Here is a 25144-nt window from a genome sequence, read left to right on the forward strand (position 1 = left end):
GTCTGAAGTCCAAACTAAATAGAATGTAGTAATCTAGAGAATAAACTTTAATTTCATCTCAAGCCCGTAAACTCACCTGATAATAACCTTAAAGGGTAGGTCCACTGCAGATTATTGGATTAAACGTTCTACTTGTGTGGTCTTCTGTGATCTAGCTTCAACCCAGGGCATCTATGACGTGTTGTGTCTAAAATGACATTCGGGGACTGTAATCCTTCCAGATTTTTACTGTAACATGCATTTTAAGCCGTCCCTAGTGAATCTGGAGTGACTGTTCACAAGCAAAATATTATTAGTAAGCCACGCAGCAGAAAAAGCACCGCTGAAGTCAGAACAAAACATCTCAGTTAATGCTGGATGATATGGTCAGGAATATTACTGAAGATTTTCATATGCAGTGATACTTGAAAGTCTCTATATTTCTGCATAATTACGGCCCAAAACGTGCAGAGTGCAGAGAACCATTCTTTCGTATAACTTGTGTGGTCAGGGTCTTTGTCTTGGTGCATGATCCACATACTCTTGTGACAGATTTCTTGAAAGTTTCCTTTAGAAGTCACTAGTATGTTTCAGAATTGATTGATCTATCAACGATGACAGGTCATCTTTGCCCAGATGGAGCAAAACAGACCATGATATTACCACCACCATGTTTCACAGAACTGAGAGTTTTGAGCTTTATAAGGAGGACACAAATGCGGACTGATCCAGGAAACATAGGTTCACTAGCGAGGTGAGGTATTTATTGTAAAATGAATACCTCAAAACAAAAGCCAGAAGACTAAATACCAAAAAAACAAAACCCAAGGAAAACCAAACAAAGCAACCAACCAAACATGGAACTTACAAAGTGACGATACGGTGATAAGACAATCAGAAGCAAAGCACTTAGATAGACAAGGTAACAAGACACAGTTCTAAGCAAGTGATTCCTCAACTTTATGGATATATCAAAGAAACTATTTCTCATTTGAATCATTTTACTTTAATATTTATGCGAGCTCTGTCGATATTTGTAAATGACATCAAGGCTTCATACACTGAGCTTCCTTGACCAACTGTGAGTGCTGTCAGAGCTCATGTGATACTTTTAGCACACAGTGTTTGCTGGTGCTTTTGTTTTGCTTCACTTGCTGTTCGTTACATGCGTCATGGACACATAGCACATGCGGATTACTCTTCTAATTCACTATTCAGTTTTCTTTCTCTAGAGTTTACTTGTAGGGACTGGTCCCTCACATTTGTTCTGTTCAATCCACCCTTGAGGGAAACAGCAAAGAGAACATTTATTCCTCATCAAGGTTGCAGCAGCTAGCTGCTTTTCTGTCTCCTTGTGTCTTTTGGATTTGCAAGTATTTTTTGACTTAACTCTGATTGGCCGTCTCTTCTTGTTTGTATCTCTTTTTTTTTCAAGAGCAACTCACCCAAGAGAACGCTGGCTCGGCTAAGATGACTGTTAGGGTGACGATCAAAGATCTAGATCAGGGTCTCAAGGATAGCTGCAACATAGACATGCACATCCAAAGTATGTCTACACACTTGCATGCACAAATGCTCATTCACAAACATATGATATGCTAGAAAGAAACTCTTTATCTGTTCCTTAATCTCTTGCATGCACATATCAAAACCACTGATTACAGTTTGAAAGCTTGTTACTTGTAAGAATATGCAAATTCAATGCAATTATAGGCTATAGCTTGATGACTTGTTGCCAGTTTGCAATAGGACTAAACATTTTATTGTGAAAATGAAGGATATTGATTTACGTTCATTGATGATGTCATCACTTCCTGTTATTCACATGCATAGCAAGTGTCCATTTAGGCATCATTACACAACAACCTGACCTTGTCTTGGAAAACATTAAAGAATGTTTAACAAGTGATGCAGACTTGCTAGCTCATGTCAAGGGATCATAACACAATAAATCTCATTCAGCAGCATAATGTTGTTTCAGCTCAGACCTGCAGTCACTTTGGGACCTGCTCTCTATCAAAATAACAGCCACTGTTCAAATAAACTCTGCACACAAGCCCAGGCCTGGTGATTCTGACATTCACAGGCAAGAGCTATTCTCATGAAGATTAATGTTTTTTTTCTTTCTTTAGGGTAATCTAATATTTATTTATTTATTTTAATATACGTTCAGATCCTGAGCAGCTTATGTGACAGCTTGTTTCTTTACGAGCAAAATGAAATCATTACAGGTGAAAAAAGTGGAGCACTTCTTATTTCTGTACAATAGAGAGATTCAGCTGAACCTTGATTTGCCAGCAACTTAATCCTTCTGGAAGAAGAACCCAGCAGCAGGTTACTCAAGCTTGACTTTAGGTCCCTGTGAACACACGATACCATACTGCATACACACACCCTGTCGCTTAAATGCATGTGACCGTAAAAGAAGGATCACACACACTTGCATAAACAAACACACACATTCAATTCACACGCAGCGTCACTGGCAATGCATTCACACATAAACTATTTAGGAGGTGAAGAGCCTTTTCACTCCACTGAGCTCAACGTACAGATGGAAGAGAGAGGGAGAGAGAGAGAGAGAGAGAGAGAGAGAAGAGCTGCATGTTTGGGTAAGAATAGAATCGCATGACTCTGAAATAGCACCTTACTGCACATCTGTTTACTTTGAAAGTGTATCTCTTGCATTCTTACACTTGAGTTGGTGACTTCATCACTTCCCTCAGGGCACAGAATATATAAGTGAGTCAGGACACTCAACAGGATTTCTCTCTGCACGCAAGCAGCAACTGGTAAGGGAGGGTCTACACTTGACCATGGTCTTATCTTGTCTGGGTATATCTTGAGTTACTTAACATAACATTCAGTCTATGTACAGATAAAAGTAATTACTGTAATAATTGTAATCACAATATGCTGGCTTTTTTGTAGGAATTTAGAATAAAAGCTTCCTACCTTTTCCTTATTAAGTGTTAATATATGGTATAATGTAATTCCCCTGCTTTGCATTGAAGTATGAGAGTGACATAACATACCAGGTTGTTTTCAGCTATGGATGAATCCATCAAGCAGACCTACAAATGGAAAGAGAGCTCTTCATTCCTATATGTTGGAAAAGTTATCACGGTGTTCATGCACAACAAAGATGATATCCATGCAGGGGAGCACCCAGGTCACAGCATATCTAATGATCATGGGACCCAGGTCCTTGCCACATGAACTGGCACTGGAATCTAGTATTTTCATTGAGAATAATCTGCCAGACTACAGCTAGCCAAGTGTTTCTATAGCAACAGCTTTTCCTAAATTGTGTCTGAAACAGCTGCTAAAGAGTCATAATACAGTTGGAATGTTTTTTTCTATAAGGTGAAAGCTGTAGGAAACTCGGCCTCTAATCAGTAATATACTGTAACATACAGTTACTACAGAATCCATCATCATTAGCTGACAGTAGCTGACTCCTGACAAAATAAACATAATATATCTCCACGGTTTTCATGTATTTTATTATTCATCACATTAAAGCCCCTTTCATTATTATGGTCTGTCTTTATTGTCTTACAAATATTAAGTTATCCACAAAAATAAAATAACTTAGATAATAACCATATTAAAACATAAAAATACATACATACATTACATTTATGACATGAAAAAAATGCATATTGCTGATATCTTCCCAGAGTTTTCCTGGATATGGTTCTGTATGTGCAAACTACTTATCAGAATCAAAATAATCTGAAATATAATCCCAGATTTTTTTTCCTTTCTCTCTCTCTCTGCTTTCAACACAGAAACATATTTGCTTGAAATAAATTACACTTTCTGATAAGGAGCTTTACACATACATGTTTCTCAAGACCGAACATGATCTTATGAATGTACATATATGCTAAAATTCATATCAACATTCTTGTTTATATACTTTGAGGTTGACATGAGCATATCCCTGTTGTACACATCAAAAAAGTGTGAAGAAGGTGAGTGTAGATATATTACAAGAAGCTTACAGTGTTGCACACAGTACATTGCATCACAAAACAGGAAACACTTTGATTGATGACAGTTTAGGATGTTTATAGTGTGAGAAACTGGAGCCTGTTCATGTGCGCTCAGTTTACCTGAGGCACTTTGAAATTATTGATGGTATTTGTGCAGCATTATATTATTTACAGTGCTGTTCAGATTGTGTTGATGATGTTAAATGAAGGTTTTGTGTGACGGTCCCCTTCCATTACATACCACTCACACAAACACACACACACATACACACACACACAGACACACACAACAACGACCACCCATGGTACATCATGAATAATGTAATTTAGGACCATGTGTAACAACTGTAGGGAGGTCTGAAAACAAGCATGTGTGCCGATGATTTTCAAACAATGGGTCCACAATATGAATCTTAGGAGTGGTGCTTTTTCTTGTGTTAATTTTATCTCAACATCCTCCATTAGAGGACAGGAAGTGTTTTCAGTTGCGAGGGTCTGATAGGAGGAAGCAGCAGCGACAATCAGAGTTTCAGATCAGTCTTTTGATTGACTGAAGCTACAAACGCTCAGATTTTCTTATAAAAGTTTGGTCCTTTTAATGTAATTAAATGGAAACTAATCAGGTGTTGTTAGCGATTGTCATCTGAGCCAAACTCAGCTCGATGTATTGTATGTGCAAAAAAAAATATATTGAAAAAGTCAAATTATCCTTGAACAAGGTGTCTTAAGTGCCCCATATATGTTCTTCTGTGAGTATGAGTACATGACAAATGTATGCACAAAATGGCCGGATTTAAGCTGTAATGCCTCGCTTCCACATAGCTGTGTCTACAAGCAAGCAAACCAAAGTTCATGCATTCCTATGGGAATCAGTAACTCTCACTGCATTTGTGACTGCCCTTTGTTGTGCCTTGTGGATCAAAGCACTGAACATCTCATGGAATTTGTGCACCACTGTTGTCAAAGAAGTAAGGAGGCTAACTTTACTATGTTTGCAAATTAGGCAAATTTATAGCTATCGTACCCAATATAAACTCACATTATTTTGCACAAAGCTTTAAGTGGCTGCCAGTTAGTGCCAAAAATAAAGGCACATTTGCAAGTTCTGGTCTATATTCACTCTGATTGTCATGACATCAACATTTTCTTACACAATAATTATGGCCAAATGAATAGTGTTTTAGTTATATATGTACAAAATGTTGAAATATAATAAAAATAGAGCCTTTCTTCCATGGTTCCAGTGGAGTTTTCATCCATAAACACATTACCATCTCTGTGTTAAACACTAAGGGGAACAGTCTATATCAAAAATGGAGAGACCGTGTGGAAACGAGGCATCTAGCTAAGACGTTCTAATGAGATTTGTAAGATTCATGCAGATCTATTAAGCAATTTGTATTTTCTTTCTGCTTGTGATCTACCTCCTGCAGCTGTGTGTCAGTCAACAGATATTTATTTCATCTTAGATATTTATCCGATATGTTCCTTGGTCTCAGGAGGAAAGCAGTCCATATCCAAGCTCTCTGAGTATTTGCAGCTTTAAAAACATGCTGGATGTGCATCTTTTTACCAACGTACACACAGATCTTTCTGCTGGCTCTCACTGCTTCACCTTGCTCATCTTTTTCTGCAAAGAAATATCGCAGTCCACCGCAAAAAAAGAAAAAGGGGCCCTTATAGTACAGTCATATCCCCCATTTTAAAGTAACAGTCTGGGTTTTTCGTTAGTCTCTTGGTGTGTGTTTCTTCATTTACAGACACTGACCCACTCTGTTATCCTGCACTCTTCGCAGACCACATAGCAGCACCAATGAAACTTGCAGTTGCAACGTTCGCTCCGCGTCTGCTGCAGGATGTTGTGGCCCCTCCCGCAGCACAGACTCTCACAGTTGTCCATACCAGGGCTGGTCTTGTTGCAGATCCGGCCCTGCGTGCCAGCCGAGTCCGAACCGAGATCCCTCTCGCAAAAATCCGGCGACTTTTCAAAATAGACTAGCTCATTGATGCTGGGTCGCCGCCGATGCGAGTGGTGGTGATTGTGGTGGTTGTGCTGGTGGTGATGGTTATGGTGGTTGTGATGGTTGTGGTGGTTGTGATGGTTGTGGTGGGAGTGGTCCAGCTGTCCAGTGTTCCGGTTGTGAGCCTTGATAAGCGTGGCGATGTGGAAACGCTCTTTGAGGATTGAGCCCACCACCCGGAACTCTGGAGTGACCTGCCAGCAGGTCTTCAGCTGGCAGCTGCCCGACGTCCCGTGGCACTTGCATTTCCTCCTCATGTGGTCGAGCACCACCTGGGATAAACACAGACGAAAAGAGAGAGTAGGATGGAGTGAGGAAGCAAGCAGAGGCGAGGGAGGGAGAAAAAAACAAACAAGAAGGATTGATGACTATCTTGATTACCGGTTGTAGTTCAATATATACACATACATGGTGCTACATTCTTTACTGTACAATTTTAAACAAGCCACCTTATTCTGAGTGACACATACAGCCCTGAAGAAATATTATTTCCTCATTGGAAAATCCAGGTGGTCTGACGCTGAGAATGTTGTTCAACATGCTGCTATCAAATAACACAGATGTATGCAGGCATTACCAAAAGAGATAGTGGTGTCATTATTCATCTTTTGTCATCAAGCAATCACTCCATGCGTAACCCACATGTAGCAGCACATAAGGCATCAGAGGATTGCAGTATTTACATATTTTCACTTTAATGGTTTAATGCTGGCCAATGGAACGAAATCAACAGCCAGGGTGGTCCAAGCTCCAACTGACACACACAAATGAATTCTTACATGATGTTGAGTGGGATGTTTTATAACTCATCCATACTGCTTAAAGCTAAGCATCATTAATAAGGGTGTGACCACTTTGAATGACAGTGCCACAGCTGCTCACCTCCACTGCTTTGCCTATACTTGGATAACTTGGGTGTTAAGCAGAGTAAAGTGCTGCCAAGAGCTTCGAGCTTCAAACCGCCCTTCAGAAACCTATGAATTGCATCACAGAGGGTTCAGGTTTTTCCCCAGTCTGTATGCAGGACCTTGTTGCACTGGCACACATGCATCCTGACTGGATGTGTCTGTGTGTCTATTACAAGCACTAAACTTAAAGATCCAATTACCAACAGGAACACCGGGCCACCCAGACTACTGACAGATGCTACTGCTGCCACCCCTATCAACACACACACACACACACACAGACAAACACACACACGTGCAGAACTTAACACTCTACACATGTGTAGGTTGACTTGTCTCACACACACGCTCACACGTAGAATAAAAATCTTATTCGAATGAGGATGTACGACTTGTTTTTGTGTAACATTGTGATACAGAAATGACTCAGTGGATGTTTTCCCTGTTAAGAAATGACTTTGCCAAGCCCTCCATTAAAAGGCAAAAGTTGGAACCAAAGCACATACGAACTACTGAGTGTATAACACTGAGATGCCAGATCCTCCGCCTGCCTCCTTGCTCTATTCTGGCTTTCTCGCAGGGTACAAGGACAAGTTGTTGAATATTGTAAAGAGCTTGTTGTGTGTGCGAGACATCATTTCATGCTATGCTGAGTGAACAATGCAGAGTCACCTTTCAAGTAAGTGCACAGCAAAGGAGAGCACTCCACAGAGTGTGCATCCAGAATGATTACACGGGTCTATTGGTTTATATAGTTACATTTACATACAGTCATTGTTTATGTCTGGGCACATGTTTGCCTTCCCATCAATCATCAAACCTGACGGTAATGTGGAGCATTTGAGAAAATGAAATGTTAGCATCATGTAGATGCTGTATTATAACAATTTTGCAAAAGAATGCAAAATATTTTCAACCTTTGGATCATTGCATGTTTTGCTCACAGCGTGTAAGGTTAACAGAAAGTGACTTAGAAGTGTACATTTTGGATAAACAGTAAGACACTGTGATTGAGAGTGTTGAAAAGAAGCTGTGATCAGTGGTGAGGAAGATACTAGAGAGGCTGTAAGACTTTATAGTAAACAACACCATAATAGCTCAAACAGCACTTGCACTGAGTCCAGATTGCAGCTTCTGTTTTTTTTTTTCTTTTCTTTTTTTTTTTTCATAGAGGCACAGGCAACCCCAGAATCACAAACGTGCTGGCCTTAAACACACAGCAAAGTCTGTAATCATGAAATGCTCCAGCCCACTTAAACCTTAAAGAGACAAACTGACCTAGGAGTCATAATTGCATCCACATTGCTACTGCTTGATGGTGGATTTGCAGCAGGAGGAGACGTTTCAGAGGACACTTTAACAGCAAAAACAGACAAAGAGTGTTACTTCTAATTACAGTTAGACATACAGCTGAAGTAGGGAAATGTTTTTGAAGGTTAAGAACCACAGCAGTATTTACAGTATATGTGAGATCAGTTTACACAAGAGAAAATATATTTGCTCAGAGATTTAAATGCAGCAGGGTCTTGTGTTGGTCATATTTGTTTCATAATAATAATAATAATAATTTGAAACAAAGGACCCTGTAGGATTTAACTCACTTTTGGAGCCACTCCTCTAGAGGCTGCAGGAGGAACTACAGCTTCTAATACTTCTACATAGGCTTCATCTGAGTGCTGGTACTTGTAGCTTGGTCGAGTCACAGACAGGGAACATAATAGTGGACTTCCTTTTTTCCCTTTACAGTTCAGTGTGTGTGTCTATTAAACATTTTCCTGTAACCATATGTCACCCTGCAATGGTATGACATAGTGGACAAACCATGTTAATACAGTTCCCATTCAATGCATGACACACATCAGTCCAAAAAGTTTTTTTTTTTTTTTTTTTTACCCCTGCGACACACTTTTATCATAAGAAATTGATCAGTCCAATAAAATCTTTAAAATTCTTGAAACAGAAATGGTGACATGGAAATATATAAAGTGGCATCATGCTGGTTTATTCCATCAGACAGCCAATTAGATTAACAACTTCTTAGCTGAGGTCCAGACTGTTAAAGAAATGTGAGACTTTACAGGGAACACAGCCTTCGATTTAAAGTGTAATACATCTGTCAATGCAGCATCAAAGATAGAACATCTGCATGTTCCTTTTTTTAATGGTAGATTTGTTCATTAAACACACAGGGCATGCTGCACGCCGCACATGCCCTCTGACTGGGCAGAGCCTGCAAGCTCTTAAAAAAAGAAAATAACTGCGGGTGAAACGTGCTTTGTGTGGAACAAACCAAAACCAAACCAAAGGAATCATTCACTTGTTGCTTTAAGGACTTTTTAGACAACAGCAGTGTGAATAGGGTTTGAGGTGACTGCTCTAACATAATGAACTTTCTTTCCCCCCAATCTAGACCACTGGTTGATTGATGATCAAATGAAAGGTTGTGTTTTCCTCCTTCACATCTGTACCTTGAGCTATGGCTGTGTTTGACAAAGAAATGATAGAGAAATGTTGTGTGTCTGTCTCTTTGTCTGTGTTTATGATAGATACCCCTATGGTGAAAACAGGAAGAAAGGTGATAAAATGATTTATAGTTATCCTGTTGCAGATATTGTGATTTAAACCCTGAGGGCATTAGGGGCTAGTGGAGGAGGAGGAAGAAGGGAGGAGTTGTGGACTGAAGGGAGGTTGTACAGTAAATTCAGAGGTGAAGGGAGGGCAGAGGAAAAGAAGGGTGATAGGAGGAGGACATGATCTCTGGATTATCTCTGTGCTGTCACAACACAAAGACCATTTGTGTGTGTGCAGGTGTTATCACAAATCACCTGCCCATCTAGCTATCTAATCATCATAGCCTGCTGCTATTAGTCGTACAGATTAGATTGCTGCCAGCTATTCTGGCTAACCTGTCATGATTGACTATTTAATTCCCATGCCATCATTTATTTATTCTACATTGTTAATTTATGACAACAGCTGCTGTTCATCTATTTTCTTTCTTTTGTTCTGCATTGAGCCACAGGGAGCATATCCCAGCTTTCAGGACAGGTAACCAGTATATCACAGGGAGACAAACAGCTATTCACACTCACGCCTATGGCCAATTTGGCATCCTTAATAATCAAACGTAAGGTACCCAAAATAAAGACACTAGCAGAACATGCAAATTCCACAAGACAAAGGCCCCAGCCAGATTCAAATCAGGAACCTTCTTACTGTGAGGGACCCACGCTGTCTCATGTTCACATTTTCAAATATGGCAGACGGGCATGTGAGGAAATCACAAACAGAGCTATGAACCCCAAGAAAGTTTGGTAAAAGTCTGTAGGTTGAGTTCACAGCAGACAACAGTGGAAATTTCTGCATGTTGTGATGTTGATTTGACAAACCTGAGTTGTTAGAAAATTCTGAAAATACAGTGAGAACGCTAAAGTTGAAGTTTTTACATTTTGTAATAATGCATATAAGATTAGCATATTCCACGTGTCTGTATTCAATATGACTTTAAATATGACCTTATATGCAAAATAATCCACAACTTGAGCACCACTTACTCTCAGCTACACTCTTAGATGTACATAGAGCTGGCAAACTAGGTCACTGTGTTAACCAAGGAGAGTAGTGTAAGAGTAGTGGTAAGTTTTATAATTTGGAAGCCTAGGGTGCTTAGATATATAAGGATGGAAACCTGTTAATATATGCTACTTCATGACTAACACTTTGGCTTACACTACAGAGATGTAATTGCTTTAAAGTGAATGGTGGACCACAGTTAGAAACAAACATCTGGCAAGTTTTAATTGGCTTAGAGAGTAGACAGAGGCATCTATAAAACAACCCCAGACAGAGATCAAATACGACATGTTGGTGGCAGACTAGGACTGCAGGCTACATAATACAGTAGGCTAGGGAAAAGTACAAGCAGACTACTGTGCAATGTGGAGGACTCGACCAAAGATCAGAGCCTCGTAACATGTGTGCATTAATGAAATAAAGAGTATTTTCTTGGGGAACCAAGAGGACAACCTGATAGAATCAATGTGACATTATCACGTGTTTAATACTCAGTAATCACAGTATTATTTTTTGGTCCATTCAAAGTTAATGGGGCTTTTTTTTATTCCTGCATGCACATGCCTGCTGCAGCCTTGTCATAACACATACTGAGATCCAGGACCGCAGTATGCCAAAGGTGAAGTGTTACCACACTCATTTTAGCCTATGACAGTGTCATCTTCACCCACTATCAAGCTTGAGTGAGTCAATATGGACTCACGTCAGTTGTAATGAAGCATTTGGTGATGACTTGCAGCACAGGGAACTTCCACAGGAACAACAAAAATATCCAATGACATACAGTATAATAATCTTGTCGTTGCAACTTCTTACTTTAGCCATGCAGCCTGATATACCAAACTGTACATACAAGCAAAACAATGTCAATTTCATTCCATCTAAATCCACATTAAGTATGTGATAACAACTTAAAATGGTCATAATGCCTATGTTATAGAAATTTATATAATATAAATCAGATGTGTTATACATCATATGGTAGGGATGCACCGAAGTGAAAATTTGTGGCCGTAGCCGAAGAATAAATTTAAAGTTTGGCAGAATATCAAAGTTTTCTCACTGTTTTTTCATAAATAGTCTAGAAAGTAGAGTTTTATTGAATATTCTGACATTTGTTAAATATTATGGCAGCCTTACTTTTCAAAAAAATAAAAAATAAAATGCTAGGTATTGTGTAACGGGGCTCTATGTACTCCACAAGCCTCCAAAAAGCCAATGTCCTCCACAACGTTTGATCATCCAAAGCCATGTACTCCATTATCTTCTTTGTGATTCCGTTTGCTTTGGCACTGTCCTTTGCAAACTTTTTCTTTTCAAAGACGTCGGACACGGGAGTGGGTCCTGTGATCAGCTTTTCTTTTAGCTGCTGCAGCCGTCTCTCACTCATACTCAGCATGCTGTTTGGGGTGTTTGGCTTTTTGGTGACAAATGAATGTAGTAGTGCTTAAGCTCCATGCGGAGGAACCCCCTCTAGATAGATTTGGCTGAATGTTCATTGTAAACTGCAATTCTGTTATCGCTCTCCTGCACTTTGAAATATCTCCACACCGCCGACCTGTTAATTGGCACCTGGTCACTATACATTAAGTGATTGCATCACTATTCGGCTGTGCTTTTAACTTACAAAACCGAAGGCCGAATGTGGCTTTTTTTTCAATATTCAGCCGAATATAATCATCATCAAGTCATCAGGTGGCCTTTAGGTCTGGACAGGCAATTTATTTTACACCAAACTATGATCATTTCTTTGGGCTTTTTCTTAACACAACATCTAGACATCTAAACCCTCATTATATGCTCTAAAACTGCAACATATAGTTCATGGATTGAAGATTGCAACTGTTAGTCTGGAAACAGGAACTTCCACTGGGTTATCCTTACAATGACACAATACATTGATTATATCAACCAGTCCATTTACTTTTGGTTACATACTGTATCTGTGGTCTGTTCATCAGAAATAACAAGCTACACACTAACCAATCAGAAGTGAGAATTCAGCACAGCTGTGCAATAGTCATAATAATATATACCAATATATAAATATAAAGAAACACTTCTTGCTATACACGCCACATGCAAGTATTACTGAATGCTCACCATGTGGCGGAACAAACTGAACTGCACTAGCAAAATGTAAGCCTTACTCCCCATTTTGAATTTAATCGCTGGCCAATCCCTGTGTCATCACTGCTAACCGCATTTGGGAAAATCCTAATCTGATGTCTATGTGTCCCACAGTCGACCCTTTTCGCAGATAAACAGCACACCAGTCTGCATGCTGCCTTATGTTTGTCAGTTCAAAGAAAACCTACTAAAGGGCCTTTAAAGCCGAGCAGAAAGCCGGGGCGATATCAAAGCACACAAACAAATCCCACAGCAACACATTAAACCCAGACATCACTTTAAACAAATCAAACGCCTTGCTTCAAAAGAACAGTTAAGCTTACGCACACAAACACACACGCACACATGCAAACACAATGACATGCAATTACTGAGCAAATGCATATATGGTATACAGTACGAGCTACACTGTTACTATGTGAATGGTATTTACTCTCAGTTAAATACACAATGTCCACAGCTCTCATTTAGTGACTCTAATAAAACGTTATTACCAACATAAGCACTTCCACCTGCTGAGCTTTTACTATGAAGCCTTTGCCCCTGTATACACTCATATGTGTGTGCAAGTAAAAAAGAGAGTTGTAAGGATTGAGTGGGTGCAACTTCACAGTATGTGTGTACATGTACTTGTGTGTGCATGTTCTGGTGTGTGTGTGTTAGGTCAGATCAAACGGTGTGTCAGGACTCAGGAACGCTCCAAGGAGCACTGGACTAACCCAACACTAATGTTTCTATTTTTGATCAAACACATTGCTGTTTTTGTGTGGGTTCTGACTCAACAATTAATGTGAATGGCCCTTAGAGAGCAGTTTATCATCGTTTAAGGGTTAAATTAGCCGTAAAAGGAGCTAGGAGTTCCACTATTACTGGGTTGGATGAATCAGGACGGAGTGCTACTCAAAATGATGATGACTTACTTAGAAATCATACAGTGCCCTTGTGAAGCAACGCTGAGCTTCAAGTCAATTTGCATCTTTTTTTTTAAAGGTCCAGTCAAAGGTGGGCACTTTGATTTTCTGTTTACTGGCACACTGTTTGCAACTACCTCTGTAACAAATTACAACTTAAAGTCAATCAATCCAACCCTACCTGCACGCTGCTACACACTACTGCACTACCCCCATATGCTATTGAAGAGTCAACAAATACCAAAGACACAAGTGCCATCATGAATGTAACCGCTTGACAATGATTTGTCAGTCATGCGACACAAAATGTTCAAATGTATCAAATGCCTAGCTGCCAATATTCAAATCAGCGGGGTGAGAAGGAGTTGAAGTGCATCGTTTCCTTTCCTGAAAAACCTGCACACCTATCTCTTCTTACTCCCCTGAAGTCAGGGCCTGATGGTAAATTATAATTACCAGACGCTGCTTGCCAGTAACGCAGCAGACTGTTGCACAGGCAGCACTGTCACCACCTGCCTAATGAACAGACAGGATTCAACAAAACCTCCACATGGAATTGAGCTCTGCAACATAAGCACTAGAAAGCGTGCCAAGCGTTTGTTTTGAGTTGCGCTCTTTAAATCACAGATAAGAGGGAGAATAACCTGTCCATGAAATGTACAACCCAGTGATGTGTGCAGTCATATAACTACTGAACAGTAGCATGTTTTGGTTAATTGGAAATAACATATCATGCCGGACTGAACTGAGCATCGGTGCAAAATGATGGTGAAATTTTGGAGCTGATTTATCAATAAAAAAATGAAAATGAAAAGATAAGGATAAACAAGCTGCAGGTCAAGCCTGTAGTTGACCGTGTTGTTTATATCATTTGTATTTCTTGTTCCCCTTAAGCGTATGGTATTATTTCTGTAGCAAGCCCCGCTGCAGAGAAGTTGGAGGAGGCAGAGCAGAGCAGAGCAGTGGGGGGAGAAGAGGGGAGGGAAGGAAGGGCGAATCTCTTTCTACTTTCCGCCCCGGTGTTTGAAGTCTAAAATCTTTTGCAGGGTTTTAAACATCTGTTTCCAAACTGCCAGCAGCCACTAATTAGGGCTAAAAACAAGACGGGACGTCGTGAGAACCCTGGGGTGGGCATGAGGCGACATGCACACCCCGCTAAAAAACCACCGCATTCCTCTGCTTAAAGACTACTTTTCTGAGGGAGGGGGGGTTAAAGGGGGTGGAGGGAGGTGAAGCGGTGGGGTTGGTGGGAGGAAAGACCTACAGGGGTAGGGACAGGCATTATTACGAGGCTCCACCTGTCAGTGTTTTGTGTTTGATTCTGAGGGCTGTGTACACATGTGTGTGTTTGTTAATGGGGTTTCGCTGCACCACTCTATAACACTTGAAGTCATCAGATGCGTGGTGTTTTACAGTAACAGGCCTGTAATGACTCACAACTTTGTTCTCTGTGTCTCCCCCGGTTTCTTTATCCTTGACACCGATGCCTCTCTGTTACCTTTTTCTGCCCAGGGTATGCCTCTGATTATTACACGCCTTCAAACTGTGATCTCTGAGCTGTAACAGGTTAGTTAAAAAGCTGCTGGTGTGGTATTGATAATAGGGATTTTCATCTCTTTATTTTGGCTCAGAGTTATTGGATGTTGTGAGTCAGTTGTGAAATACTGCAGCGCTGAACTCTAGGTCATCAGGGGCCATCGATAAAAGTTCTGCAGCACTAGGTGTCATTTAGTCTCAGTTGGTAGTAACCACAGTATTTTCCAATGTGTCTTTGATGATAAATTAGGGTCAAAATTTCTCTCAGTTGATGGATGCCTCAGCTGGTTTGGCTTGGAATCTGCAGCCTGGCACACTGAAAACTAAATTTATTGTGAGGAATCGGAGAGCCAATACTTAGCCTTCCTAACTATCCGTCTGGAAAGATCAAACTGTAAATTAAAATGATGCAGTGTAGTGCCAGTTTTAGTTTGTTTTTCTTTGAGCTACTGTGTTGCTCTCATCTGAGTTCCATTTGGCACATCACTTGTCAGATGGAACTGGCCTGGTTGGATAAACTTGTTTGTAATGTAAATTAGGAGAAAACACTCATTCATGTTGTGAACATCATTAATTTGTCTAAGAGTTGGCTCCTCTTATGTAGCAGCATCCTGTTGAATTTGCTATTGTTCTACATGACAAAGACAGAAGATTGACTAATATGGCTCTATGCATTTTTCCAGCCATTTATCACCTGACATCTACAGCCAATCAGTGAAGCGTGAGGATGACCGTGAATCCTCAAAACAACCAGATCACTGCACATCATTCCATTTATGTTAAGTAATAATTTTACAGATGATATCGATTTAAAATGAAACCAAACCTTTACAGCAGATTGGACATGTCTGTAGTGTTTGTAACTGTGTCCATGGCAACTGTCTGTTCCTCAGAAATAACTGACTGCAAACTGCTGCATTTGACCAAACTAGTTTGACAACACTTGTACTGAGATATTATTTCTACCTGTTTGACCACAGTCAATCTGCAAACAGAAGTCTGGTATGAACTGTTTCCGGACAAATTTCTTTTGGGAGGTGGGATTAATTTCACAGCAATGACCGGATCACTTCACTTTATTCCTTCTTCAGAAACCCCAAACCAAACCTTTGGACAAAAATTGAGTGTCTTTTTAAAGTGCATTTGAAAAGAATACTGCACAAAGAAGACAAAATAGGATCAAACCTGGGTTGTGTGGGCTGTTACCTTTAAATCTTCAATTATGAGACTGTGGTATCAGGAGGTATAGCAGGCAGACTAATCCCTGCATGTTGGCTATGTTGGCTACACCTAAACAAGTCTCAAAAAGGCAAATTAGTTTCTTTCCTTTACCAAGTAATTGATTACTACTCCTGTCAGCCAACGCCTGTGTTTACTCCTCTGTCCACAGCACCCATCAGAATTTACGTCACACATATGTCTACACAGTTATAGTAGTTTTCTACCATTACAGCTACTCCAGGACAGGGAGACCAGCTGTTGTTGAGTTGGGCTGACGCACTCCACATTTGTGTTTTGTCTGCATAATCAAGGAAACCAGAAGTAAACTGATGAAAAGATACAGGCCCAAATTACTCAAGAGGAAACAGGAACAATGAGCAATTTACGGCTGTTTTTTGTCTCTGTTCCACTGTAGTGCTGGACACTGCGGAGGCTTATCACTGTCATTTACATCTTTGTCTTGCTTTGCTCAAGGCTAAAACCATTGGAACTAGTCAGCTGGGAAATTACATCAAAAGGAGGTCTCACATACAGACATAAATACCACAAATATCCCATAATGTCATTTTAACAAAACTATGGCATGCTGCATCTTGGTGCCATCAGTGTCTGGGTATTATGTAATTATAATTATACACCAAAACAACTCTAAATCTACAATCCACAAATCAGGGAAAAGTTTTAGTTGTACACGTTCCAATTTCATTGCTAATCACTAATCAGATTATTTACTAATCATTTAATGATTATATTATTTAAACCTTCATCATCCTTAATCAGTGTCAATCAAACAGTTTCTGTCAAATATGCTGTAAATCAGTGTCTTAATGAAGTGGAAACTTACTCCAGACATACTGTAGGCACTGATGCAATCCCTGCAGCTGTGTATTAACACATAAAAGAAGATTCATATTGGGAATTCCCACTGTGGCTGCCTGACAGAATACATCTCTTTGCTTTGCACTGGAAAAGGGTAAAAGGCCAAAGGCTCACTCTAAAGTCTTGATGAAACAGTTCATAGTGTACAGTATGCTTGACTGCACACTAAGGCTTTTACAGAGGTACAGTAAAACAATGATATTAACCCTTTCTTTTGCAGTATATGGACTGGTAATGCTATCAATGCCCTAAAAGCTTGACTGACTGTTGATAGTGGGCATATATGGTTGACATATCTGCCTTGAAATTTGGCAAATCCTATGTAATTGTGAGTAGTCAAGTCATAAATAAAGTTACATAGGACACAAATTTAATCCAATTAGACCTCCTAGTGACTACACAGACTGGATTTCCAATTTGGACTACAATTCTATCATCACTACATTCTCAGATAAAAACCAGGAATGAAATTCACCAACAATGTCATGCTACAAAAAACTCCTTATCTGATTTGATTTTCGATAATGCACCTGTTTCACTGCACAGAAGAAGAAAATTGGATATACGCAGCATAAACTTCCAAAAAGTCTCAAACTCTAAATGTGCATATGACTGTTGAATAATAGTGGGATTGTTATTACAAAATTTTTGAAAAAACAGGATTCTGGCATGTGATACCGGTAAATTGTGTGTCTGATGCAGTAGAACTGAATCCAAATCTTGTAGTACAACACAACTATTACTGCACTCACCTGTCTCCCAACTCTATTATTATGCAGCCTCATACGAGCGTGGATGTCTTTGTAGGTCTCACGGGCATCCAAGAAATCACGCGAGAACTTCTCTCCGAACTCCACATCTGGGCTGCAGCCACCCCATTCCCAGGAGTCCTGCGGACCCGGCAGGTCAGCGGGGTAGTGCTCCATGACACCGTGCACCATACCCTTCCCTCGGTGGATGGCCTCCAGCTGCAAGCGGTGCAGCTTGAGGCGGAACGCCTCCTCGTCCCCACGCCGTTTCTCATCACACCCGCACGCTTTCAGTTTGCCCATGGAGCAGGCGTTGGCCACCGCGTGCACCACGCCTGCTGCTGCGATGGCGTAAGCGAAGGCACTCTCTCGAAAACCTGTAGGGTGAGTATAATATTGTTATACAGTTTGTGTGAGGGAACAAGAGAGGGTGGCGATGTGGATAATTTCAGACTTTGTAATCAATGTGAATGGCAGCCAGTGGAGCTGTGTCAGCACAGAGGGTGACGTGATGAGTGGAGGGAATTTTTGTGATGAGCCGAGCAACAGAGTTCTGCACCAGTTGAAGCTTACGGAGAGATTTATGAGTAAGACTAAAAAGGAGGGAATTACAGTAATCAAGGTTATAGCTATGGACAAGTATTGCAGTGCTATGGGGGGTAAGGAGGGATGGAGGTGGTTAATGGCTGGGTGATGTTATTAATATTGGAGGATGACTCTTAACCTGAGGGGAGGGGGAAACAGAGGAGCTGTCAATGTAGAGAAAGAAACTGTCAGCTTTGGAAAGGGTTAATGCAGTGCCAGTTTTGTCAATGTTAAATTTGAGGAAATTGGAGAAAAACAAGGATTTCATTTCATGGAGCAGTTAGTAAAGGGGTTGAGGCCATGGATCTTTAAAGAAGCTGCTGCCGAGAAATGTACATGTTGTACTGTAAAATGGCGTTAATTTCAATAAACTGCAGGCAGAACATATATTTGTATAGGTGTCATGAACGTCTACAATGAAATGAGACTTTCTCATTGAGGGATTTTCCCTATGAGGGATTTCCAAGTAGAATGGGGGAAAAACGATCCATATTTTCTTTGCTATAACAACAGTGCCCATGTTTTAGGTAAAGGTTATAATGTTTTACCAAAATGGAAAACCAACCAGATCTGGTTCAAGACAAACTCAGATATCAACTTGTGACATGATGTGTTGTGTTTTTTAACAGCTTATTCACACACTTCCACACACATGAGGTCAAGTGAAACAAGGAAACATCTGGGACAAGAGCAATTAAATGTTCCAAACACTTACATAGTTTGTCTCTATGGTCCAGCTGAATATGAACAGACCCCCACCACTCCCATCAGTGGACTCACAGGGGACTCACACACAGTGACTAAACAAGGTTGTGTCTCCTTCTGTCTGTCCTACCGCTCATATACAAGCATGCAGCTGTGCACCTCACTGTGGTCTCCTTAGAATGAAATTTTCTGATTCCAAATGCCTTTCTCCATCTTTTATTCTAACTAACAGTGGCCATGTAATCATTTATAGTTATCATTAATTTCACTTCATACAGTACATTGTGATGGCTGCTTACCACCAAATATGCATTTATTTAGTTTAAAGAGGCTGAGTTTACTGTACCACAGGTTTTGCCTTCACTTCAGTTGGCTGACTGTGTGCATGTAATCTCTACATTAAAAGTGCTTTTGCCTCCCTCCCTGACTAATGTCCATGCTCTACTATGACTGATCTGTAATTCATAAGACTAACGTTACAGTAGCATACACACAGTTGGAAATATAAACACATTGAATCTATCCATATTCTTGTGACAAAAAAAAGAAAAAAATCCATGTCCAATTGTGGAATCCACAAATATTGAAAGATGAGGTGCAACAGAGTCACTTGCACTTCTAACCTCTATGGTGTTTGTTTATAGATCTCGGCTTACTGCCTGTGAAGGTGCCCTCCGGTTCTATGAAAGCTGCCCCACTGGCAGCACTGGTTTAGAAAACAGTGAAGATTATAATGGAAACTTTTAAAGAAAACATAAAAGGAAACCACTGACAGGGTTTACAGCGGAGTGCTCGAAGGGGAAATGATTCAGACTGCTTGTTGGAGTCAAATAAAAAGCTATTAGCTGGAACTGCCCCCTAAAGTGCTGTTTGATGTTGCTTCCTTATTTATATATGTTAAATAAACTTGATACAATTGTGCGTGTGTTTTTTTGTGACATCACATGGTGTACCATTTGCTCTCATTCTGTACTTCTGTGCTGTTGCACACATACACTGAACACAAGAGGCAGTGTAGTAAAAGTGACCAAAGCCATCTTGCTATTTAGTATCAATGCTAACATTAAAATCAAATCATTTTTATTATATTGTATATTATATTCAGCCATCAAAATCACTTGGTTATGTTTAAAAAAAAAAAAATTAAGTTCATCAACAGATGCTTTTTACAGTCTCAAGACTTCTCCCATCTGCAACAAGCTTTTTTGTACTATTTACCTGACAAAGCAAACCTGCCCAGACCAGCAAAATTCACATCGCACTTACTAACACAAGAGGGCCCATAGCTGCAAAAGTAACCATCCATTCATGCATCTTCTATTAACCCGCTTGTCCTGCAGTGCTGGAGCCTATCCCAGCTAGCTTTGGGTGAGAGGCGGGGTACACCCTGGACGGGTCACCAGTCCCTCGCAGGGCAACACACAGACAGACAACCATTCACACTCACACCTACGGGCAATTTAGAGTGACCAATTAACCTAGAACGTCTTTAGAATGTGGGAGGAAGCCAGAGCACCCAGAGGGAACCCACGCAGGCACAGTGAGAACATGCAAACTCCGCACAGAACAAAGCAAAAGTAACCTTCAAAGTTTATTGTCATTTTCATAACTTACCAGCAGGCTGTCAGATGCAGACTGATTTACATTTCTTCAAACTGATGAATGTGTAAACAAGCCGTAAGAAATACAGCATTGTAAAGTGAGCATTGAAGTGATATATATATATATAAAACTGATGATATAAACCATGTTTCTACCCATATTTTGTTTTACCATTCATAATATTTGATATCTGATCAAGAGCAATTATAAATCTCATTTTATGTCAGGAAGAAATTGGACTGACTCTATAATTTGACTCATAACCTGCCTACTTCCTCCTACTTCCTCCACCTTGGCCCACACAAGGTGGGAGAGGAAACAGAGCGATGGCACTTAGGCCCATCCTCATACATAGAAAGCCTGTTTTAGCTCTTCCCCTACTCTGAGCTGGGCTCCGCGACGCAGTCCCCCGGAAGACCGGGAACAAATCAATCTAACAAATAATTCACCGGCTGTGGCACGCCCGGCTGAACTGATGGCAGAGAAAGTGGCAAAATGAATTAAAGTTTCAAAGGAAACTGTCACTTTGTGTTACAGAAACCGACTAAACAGGTTTATGCTTTTGCCGCAGAGAGTTGGGAAAGTGCTGAGAGCAAATTCACAAGCACTTGCACTGGCAAGGGAAATAAAAGCATTAGGAGCAGCCCGATGAGGGAGGACACAGACACAGTGACAGAGGAAGGAGAGACACAGAAAGAGGACCAATTCTCCTATTTCTGTCTGTCCATGCCTGGCATCCTCTTTAGTCCAGTTTTTAATGCAAGCCAAACATCCCCATGTAAAAGTTATCAGACACAATCAGCAGAGAGATGTGCGGCATCTGATGAAGGAAACACCAAAAAGTATGAAAATATGAGCACCTAATAACCCTAAAAACCTCTTTAGAACATGAAAAGGATGTTTGAATCTTGATTATATGAGTTTTACAAGAGTGATTTGGTCCTACCCACACTTGATTGAAAATGATTTACAAAGCAAAAATACCAGTCTGGTACGCATAAGCCGCATGTAAGACTGTCATTTATTTTCCTATGGGTAGTAACAGTTAAACAGCTCCTGCACAATTCTGTCTGATCCGCATCTGTCAATGCATGTGACAGAAAGCTCTGCCCTTGTGCAGTAGCTGCATGCAACAAAGGCTGCAGCATGTAAACTTGTATCCATTTTTGAGCTTCAGAAAGCACCGTATCAACATGTAACAGATGAATCATCCAATTTAAAGAGGTTGTTTATGTCAGTGGTTTGGAGTTTCTGCACCCGAGGCAAACCAGGGATGCCAGACAACCAGCAACTGCCTCTGCTAATAATGACACACAACCTTTCAATGAGTCAGTGAGGAGTGAAAGTAAAAGCAGAGGTGTGTGTATAGTTAAGAGTTTTTCTTTGTTTGTTTTAAAGTTCAGCAGGGGAATAAGGATGAAATATATCACGGCAATTCCCTTCCAGAAAAATTATTGTAGTGTAACTAATTTCTTAAAATTTCCTGCAATTTTTAACATTCTGCATAAAACATTTTCAATACTTCAATACGTCAATACTCCACACCGTGTGTTCCTCTGTCTATCCAGGTGCTCAGGCTACTAAGAAATTGATGCCTTTTCCAGTCAATAACCTGGGATGAGCCCATCTGACGGGCTTCCCAACTCCAAAGATCCTCTTTCATCCTTTGTGGCTGACTTGCAAAGCTACAAGCACTACAAAGCGTCACAGAAAACCGATCCGCGTGAAGTTTGGTAATCTGGAGGTGACTAACAGCTTTTGAAGTTACCTGCTCTTTTGTATGGGTTATTGAGAAAGATACAGTCAGGTAGTTAGAAAGTAGACACCAGGTTGCTGGTGACTAGAGATAACCTGACCATTTGGAGGGCCTCTAGTGTGATAAGATTGATGAATTGTGACCAAGTGGAAAATGATCTCTTTCAATAGTCTTGTATTAACTCTTGTTTAGGACCTTTTGTAGCTGTGGCTGATAATCTTTCTAAGCCTAGCCTTTTATGGTGCTTCATTGAAGTGTGTTCATGGAGAAACCCACAGTCTGTTTGAACATCAGACTTTGCTTAGTGGCTTAGGGTGACCTCTGCAGCCTACTGATCAACCAATTAGATGTGATAACTACAAGTGAGCCAGAAAGTGTTCCAGACAGTGACGAACACACTGACCTCTTTTAAACACTATGCTGTCGTAGGGTATTTTGTTTCTGGTCTCCAGGCTGGAGCAGTTCCAACGATGCCCTCTGAACTGGTGCTGGCACTCATGGATGGCAATCTGGATTCCCTGGATCGCCGAAGCTGTCACGTCTGGATTCCGCATGCACACCTCCAGCTGGCGCCTCGTCAGACCAGGCAGCGTCAGACACACTGTGTTGGCGTTCAGGATCGGGTCGATGTTGGGGAGCTTCAGGCCCAAGATTTCATTGGAGTCTACCCTGGATGAAGGATGCAGGTCATGTTATCGACAAGAAGAAACTATATTTCAAACCTGGAAGGTTCTCACAGTACCAAAAAAGACACCCTGACGGCTCGATGCTTCCCAGTATGGCAGATTGCTGTAAAACCTCAAAAATACACATACTGTGGGTTAACACTGGCAAAACCATCTCCAGATGCTCGTGGTTTCAAGTGCACTCTGAAATCTCCTGCTCCATTGTTTTCAGATTGATTTTTATTGGCAGAATAAAACAAAAAATGTGATTCTTTCTTCTTTTTTACGCGACAATTTCTCACCAAAGAAAAAGCTGTTGTGACCTATAGTTCAAAAACGTGCAGATTTAAAGCAAAATCTTCATGCTTGTATGGAATCTCTCCTGACCATCCTTAAGGATGTCCTTGTGTGTGTGGATGCATACACACACACACACTTCCAGAAGAAAAACTACTTACCTGCCTCATAAAATTACCAGAGGAAATATGATTTCTTATTAGCTGCAAGGCGTGTCTCTGCGCTCGACTGTCTGATGCTTCTGTTGCAGATCAATCATGTGAAAAACAGTAATTCAGCTGACAGCGATCTGAGCTGCTCTCTACTTCACAAAGAAACAGTAACAAGGAAAACACACACTGCACTGATGACAGTTTGAGAGCTGAAAGGTGTCCCGCTTCTCTTTTCATTATCATTACAAGAAAAACACAGGTTTGTATTGTGCGACACACACACACACATACACACACACACCACAGAGAAGAGCACTTGCAGTCAGGAACTTCAGGCACACCTGCACACACATACTGGAGCAAACCCTGACATGCACACACAAATATCCAGGTGTAAGTGAAGAGTTTACAGTTACACACACTCACACAATCTACTTTGCATACTATACCTGTACACGTACATCACGTACACGTGTGAATGCAAGAGTGCTCCCTGCAAGATCTTTCTTTTAAACAAAGACACAAACTATACAAAGCAGGTTGTGCTCCTTCTGACACTGTAGTTTACAACTTGCAATAAAAAGTGTTTGTTTGCGTGGTGGCTCTGCAGTGTGTTCTTCCCTAATTCCAGTTAGGCTTCTGTTGCTACCTGTTGTGCTTCCTGCAGTAGTTCAACAACTTTTTTTTTTTTTTTTCCAAAGGGCAACTTTTTTGTGTATCAGCAATATTTTCGATTTAGATTCAAATGCAGATAATTTGTAAAAATGTGACAAAAGAAATTAAGAAAGAAATCACCTCTATGTGATATGAAGTCTTTCAGACTTTATTTTTTTACTACTGTATTTAATGTGTTTAAGAACACACATCAGTGTGGACACTGCGGGTTGATTACTATACCCCTGCTTAAGTAAAGCTGATTCTTATAATGAAGATGATTTTGCCCTCCAGTTACCCACATGATATATGACCAAATAAACAACTCAAACAAGCGATCACTAATTTAGTGAACTCACCTTTTGTCCAAGAGAGAGATAACCACCAAGACGCACGTTATTCTGAGGATTGAGTGTTCCATGTCTGTGCCTTATAATTAAAAAAAAAAAGTTGTAAAAAGTAAAAAAGGGGAGTTTGATTTAAATTCCAATGTTCCGCCTCAAAGTTTAGGTGATGGGGGGAAAAAAATAAAAGAGAGTGATTCAGGTTCGGCTAAAAGTTAGCGCTGGACTTGACAGCTCCAACTTCCCCGAATCCAGATGTGGCAGCCAGCGGCGCGATACTCATTCAAGAAAAGTTTCACCAACCTCCCAACTTACTGAATGAAGGAGGCTGTTACAACTTTGAGGAAAGGTGAGCGTGCTGCTTCTCAAACACATCCGCACACATGCTGGTATCTCCGTCAACAAAGGTACTTGCGCTGATATAACATCCGAGAGGGAGAGAGAGAGAGGGACATGAACCTATAGGCGCTCTAAAG

At 40.5% G+C, this 25144-nt stretch overlaps 1 protein-coding gene across 1 annotated transcript; it reads right to left on the reverse strand.

Moving 5' to 3' along the window:
• Positions 1-3612: 3612 nt before the first annotated feature.
• On the reverse strand, positions 3613-25144 carry wnt10a (wingless-type MMTV integration site family, member 10a). Its single transcript, XM_028394073.1, has 4 exons — positions 24684-25144; positions 22960-23225; positions 17912-18285; positions 3613-6273 (listed from the first exon to the last, which is right to left on the reverse strand). Exons 1-4 carry the CDS (start codon positions 24743-24745, stop codon positions 5731-5733), a joined length of 1245 nt encoding a protein of 414 aa, XP_028249874.1. The 5' UTR covers positions 24746-25144; the 3' UTR covers positions 3613-5730.

Source organism: Parambassis ranga, chromosome 21, assembly GCF_900634625.1.
Source record: "Parambassis ranga chromosome 21, fParRan2.1, whole genome shotgun sequence".
Lineage (NCBI taxonomy): Eukaryota > Metazoa > Chordata > Actinopteri > Ambassidae > Parambassis > Parambassis ranga.

What these genes read in the sequence shown, in the direction of transcription:
- wnt10a (XM_028394073.1), bottom strand. Translation starts at nt 24,745, where the DNA reads ATGGAACACTCAATCCTCAGAATAACGTGCGTCTTGGTGGTTATCTCT. An exon ending in ATCTCTCTCTTGGACAAAAG is followed by an intron (nt 23,226 to 24,683) that starts GTGAGTTCACTA and finishes TCCTTCATCCAG; the next exon opens with GGTAGACTCCAATGAAATCT. An exon ending in CAGCATAGTGTTTAAAAGAG is followed by an intron (nt 18,286 to 22,959) that starts GTCAGTGTGTTC and finishes CTCACCCTACAG; the next exon opens with GTTTTCGAGAGAGTGCCTTC.